The 4858-nt window shown below is 38.1% G+C and overlaps 1 protein-coding gene across 1 annotated transcript in view; it reads right to left on the bottom strand.

Moving 5' to 3' along the window:
- Positions 1–4858, bottom strand: part of MYCBP2 (MYC binding protein 2, E3 ubiquitin protein ligase) — a 269123-nt gene that overhangs the window by 14532 nt on the left and 249733 nt on the right. The window contains exons 69-71 of the mRNA XM_010855138.1: positions 4212–4504; positions 3135–3418; positions 1432–1528 (exon numbers count right to left, since the gene is read on the bottom strand). Of these exons, the coding sequence (XP_010853440.1) occupies positions 1432–1528; positions 3135–3418; positions 4212–4504 (674 nt within the window). The remainder of the gene's footprint in view (positions 1–1431; positions 1529–3134; positions 3419–4211; positions 4505–4858) is intronic.

Raw genomic sequence — 4858 nt, 5'->3', positions numbered from 1 at the left:
GTCATGTATGGATGTGAGAGTAGGACTGTGAAGAAGGCTGAGTGCCGAAGAATTGATGCTTTTGAACTGTGGTGTTGGAGAAGACTCTTGAGAGTCCCTTGGACTGCAAGGAGATCCAACCAGTCCATTCTAAAAGAGATCAGTCCTGGGTGTTCATTGGAAGGACTGATGCTGAAGCTGAAACTCCAATACTTTGGCCACCTCATGCGAAGAGTTAACTCACTGGGAAAGATCCTGATGCTGGGAGGGACTGGGGGCAGGAGGAGAAGGGCACGACAGAGGATAAGATGGCTAGATGGCATCACCGACTCAATGGACATGAGTTTGAGTAAACTCCGGGAGGTGGTGATGGACAGGGAGGCCTGGTGTGCTGCAGTTCATGGGTTTGCAAAGAGTTGGACACGACTGAGCGACTGAACTGAACTGAACTTTTTTCCTACAGAATTCAAGGGCATTTCACCTTACATTTAGATAAAAACATAACAAACACTAAGGTGTCTATGACTGAGACATTTTGATCAAGAAACCCTGTTATTTAACATAGAACTCATACATCTAAGCTGATTTGCTTTAGAGGAGTACTACTGGAACCCAAGAGCATAAATGGATTTAAATTACAATTACATTAATTCGCTGACTTGATTTTTACTGAAAACCAACATGTCACTACTATAGAATTTTGGTATTCCCAAACATCCTTCCTACATATGTTCATCCAGTGAACATACTCAAAAAGCCTACTTGAGAACTGAAAACATTCTCCATTTCTCCCACTGAGGAAATGTCCATGCTGCTGGAAATGTGATAGAACTTCATTTTTTTCCAGAACATGCTTACTAATCTCATATCCATGTGCTAGCAGTCGTTAAAGGGACCGCTCCAATTTCAATTTCTCTTCCTCCAAAATGCTTGCCGTTTACTCCACCTCTCAGGATCTACCATCCACAGTGTCCTGCCCTCTTCGGGCTGGACTCCTGGAAGTACAAGAGCCAGGCACCCTGAGAAGTAATTACCTTTCCTCCACACTCCTGGATCTCCCCACAAAAGTAAAACCTGGACAGCAGTACAGGACATTCAGTAAACCATGACAACGGAAGACTGAGAAAGCTTCACACTGAAAAAGGCCCTTTCTTGTCTAGAGTCTTGGACTCAGACTGCTTTGTAGGGTTCAAACAGTATACTTTGTTTTTTAAGCTTTAAGTCTTGGAAGACTTACGGAAATATTTCTCAAGCAAATTAATTGGGAAGCTTGAAATGCACACAGTTTACACAAAAGGAAAAATTTTTACCAACTGAAAAGACAAAGGGTGCAACAGTGAACTTACAAACAGAGCTTGTGAATTAGGCAAAATAACATGAATGTCGTCCTAACAATTCAGTAGAATGATTACGCTACTTGTTTTGTTAATCACGTTTCTACTGGGAACTTACTGCGGCCATATCCTTAACAAGTTTAATGATGATCTCTGAGATCTGGGTAGGAGTGGAGCCCTTCATCCACCAATGACTCTCACCTCGACGGATGTAACTGCAAAGAAAAGTCAGCATTTGTAAACCAATCAGTAGTAGTTACAAATGAATAAGTCAAAAACTTATTTAAAATGATTCAACTGGTTAGGGCATTTTAAAAGAAAATTAATCACAATATTACTCATAATCTATCTCTTCAACTCTAAGAGAGTAGCTATTCTGATTATGTTCCCTTTCAAGTATTTCATTGTTTATTACTATAAATATCAAACATTATTTTTGCATGCATCTTTTAGAACAGTACCATTCAAAATAGATCCACAAACACAAACTATTTGTTACCAGTCCACATAAAGATAAGAGCTTGCACCAGAATGTCAACTACATGGCTAATTTACCACAGTTTAGTTTAGCTCACATTTTTTCCCCTGGCAAGACTATCCAGGTGAAGGAAGTGATACACTTATAACATTCTGGTGCTTAATGTCATGAACTGGCTCTTTCTCTAGCATTATTCCAGATGTCCTTAATCTTCTGCTGTTATACACAATTCTGTATCAAACAGTCCTCTACAATATCTTTGTGTACATGTATGAACATTTTTTGAGAGAAACAGTTCTACAGAAGTAAAACTGGTAGGTCAAAGGATATGCATATTTTAAATAGACTGATGCTATCAAACTGACATCCAAAAAGGTTTTAGCAATTTAGATGTCAGTTACGCGAATGCAAAGATATTTCACTATTGTTTTAATCTACATTTCTCTGACTACCACTTAAGTACCTTTTATTTATTGGCATTGGTAATTTTTTTAACACTTGTAATTATTTTTGGCTGTGTTGGGTCTTGGATGAGGCACATGGACTCTGAGATGTGGCACACAGTCTTCTCTGTCATTGTGGCATGTGGGCTCCAGAGCACATGGGTTTGCAGTTGCTGCTCGCAGGCTTAGTAGTTGCCCAGCGGCATGTGGGATCTTAGCTCCCTGACCAGGGATTGAACCCACGTCCTCTGCATTGGAAGGTGGATTCTTAACTACTGCATCACCAGGGAAGTCCTGGCATTTGTTAATTTCTCTTCTCTGAACTGACTATTCTTGTCAGAAATCTGTATTGGTTGTTTTTTCATTGATTTGTAGTCATTCTTCTAATATTATGACTAATAATTCATTGCCTACTAACTGTTAAATATTTTTTTCCAAGTCAGTTGTTTGTATTTTAAAAACAAACAACTTTCACTTTTATGTAGCCAAGCCTCTGAGTCTTTTCCCGTTACTTCAGGTTCTGTGTTTTACTTAAGGACGTCTTCTCAAATTGATGATTATAAAAATGTTCTATAATTTGTCCTAGTAGAGTTTAAAAGCAAAAATATGTGAAGTTTCAGTTGATCTCAAGTTTATTGTGAACATGGTGAGAGAGTCTATAGTTTTTTGTTTTGACTTGGGAAGTATTCTAACATCATATGCTCAGCAAATTTTTCTTTCTCCACTAATTTGAAAAGACACTTTTATTATACACAGCATTCTTTTTCATACACAGGTCAGTCATTTATGGCTTCTATTTCTGGTAAATACGCAAACAAGGTAGAATCTGAAGTGTCTGAAACCTTCAAACAGTAGCTCACTCCGTTCTATTTTTGTACCAAAACAGATACAGTGACCCACCTGGAATTGAAAATCATTGGGAGGGTGACTGTTGTCACTCCTTTGCCCACGGAGGTACCAGCTGTTCCTGTGATGGTGGTTCCTTTGGCTTTTAGCTGTACTGTGAGTGCTTTGGCAATGCATCCTAGAAACATGTCCAAGATACCTAGCTTATTCCAATCTCCTTTCTCTGTTGAGTGAATAATGTCACTGATATCTGCTGGTGGGAGAGACTTGACTCCTATAATGCTGGCCAGACGGTTAGGGGTCACTTCAGGCAAAACTCGTCTTAGTAAGGAGGTCACCTGGTATGAAAAATAAGAGAATTCTATTTAAAGATTTGGGATTGACATATACACACAGCTATATTTGAAATAGATAACCAACAAGAACCTACTGTATAGCACAGGGAACTCTGCTCAATATTCTGTAATAGCCTAAATGGGAAAATAACTTGAAAAAGAATAGATAACATGTACATGTGACTGAATCTCTTTGCTGTCCACCTGAAACTAACACAACGTTGTTAATCAGCTATACTTCAATTTTTTGAAAAAAGATTCGTGTTTTATTTAAAGTATTCTTTTTTTTTGAGTCCAGCTGCCATTCTATGACTTCAAAAGTTTTGAGGACAGAGAAATGATTTAAGCTTGATTTAATTTCTCATATGACTACCACTCCAGGGCAGCAAGAAAAAAACACATCTCTTACTTGGTCATTATATATTTTACAGTAATAAGGCTGAGTAGCGGAATACTATTTATCACAATAGCACTAAAATGGAACATATTTTGTTCTTCCATATCTCACTATAATGAGTCAAAAAGAAAAACATGGGGTTAAAATACAATCCAAAAATCAAAATATGCTATAACAAACAAACCAACCAACCCCCCCTCCCGCCAAAAAAAAACATTGATTCTCTTTGTTAGAATAATTTTTAACAATGTTTCAAACATGTATACCTGTGGCCGATTCATGTTGATGTATGGAAAAAACCATCACAATACTGTAAAGTAACCATCCTCTATATAAAATAAATTAATTAAAAATAGAAAGTAACAAAATAAGCTTCCAGGTAGGAGATGTGCCAGTCACCTGTCTCTGGACGCGTGGGGAGGCAGTGTGGAGCAGAGAGAAGAGGTCCTGGAGTAGAGTCAGCTGCTGGGCCAAGTACTGCCGGCCCACGTTGGAGCCGCTCAAGGCCAGGACCATGGAGAGCAGCTCGAAGCAGTAGGCGTCAGAGGAGGCGTCTTCATCATTGGGCTGGGAATTGGCATTTTCTTTGCTTGATATGGCATGTTCCCATTCCTCGCGGACTCTGGTGGCTTCCATGCGAATGGCCTGGACGATGTGAGCACACACCTGTTCAAGGGCAACATAAAGAAAATGTAAAAGTGTTTATTTGTAAGGTTTAATTAAAAAAAAAAAAGGATATTAGTTGATACTCAATTTAATACTCTTCCTTCCAGTTAATTCTCCATCATACCATTCTCTTAACACATCTTAAAAACAATTAAGGAAAACGACAATTAAAAACCTGAGTATTTAAATCAATTAGTATAGAAATGAATGCTATACTGGTTACCAATTCCCCTGCCTGTGGTTTAAGACATGAAATGAAAACAAATCACCATATTTAATCACTTCTAAGGCATCTTTTCCCCCATATTTCTATTCATAATGTGATTTGTAATTGATACAATTCATAATTTAATTGGCAGCAATTTTCTTTTTTTTAGTGA

The sequence above is a fragment of the Bison bison genome, unplaced genomic scaffold (assembly GCF_000754665.1).
Source record: "Bison bison bison isolate TAMUID 2011002044 unplaced genomic scaffold, Bison_UMD1.0 scf7180017864354, whole genome shotgun sequence".
NCBI lineage: Eukaryota > Metazoa > Chordata > Mammalia > Artiodactyla > Bovidae > Bison > Bison bison.
The sequence above is the reverse complement of the archived record's forward strand: the minus strand, read 5'-3'. Positions and strand labels throughout refer to the sequence as shown.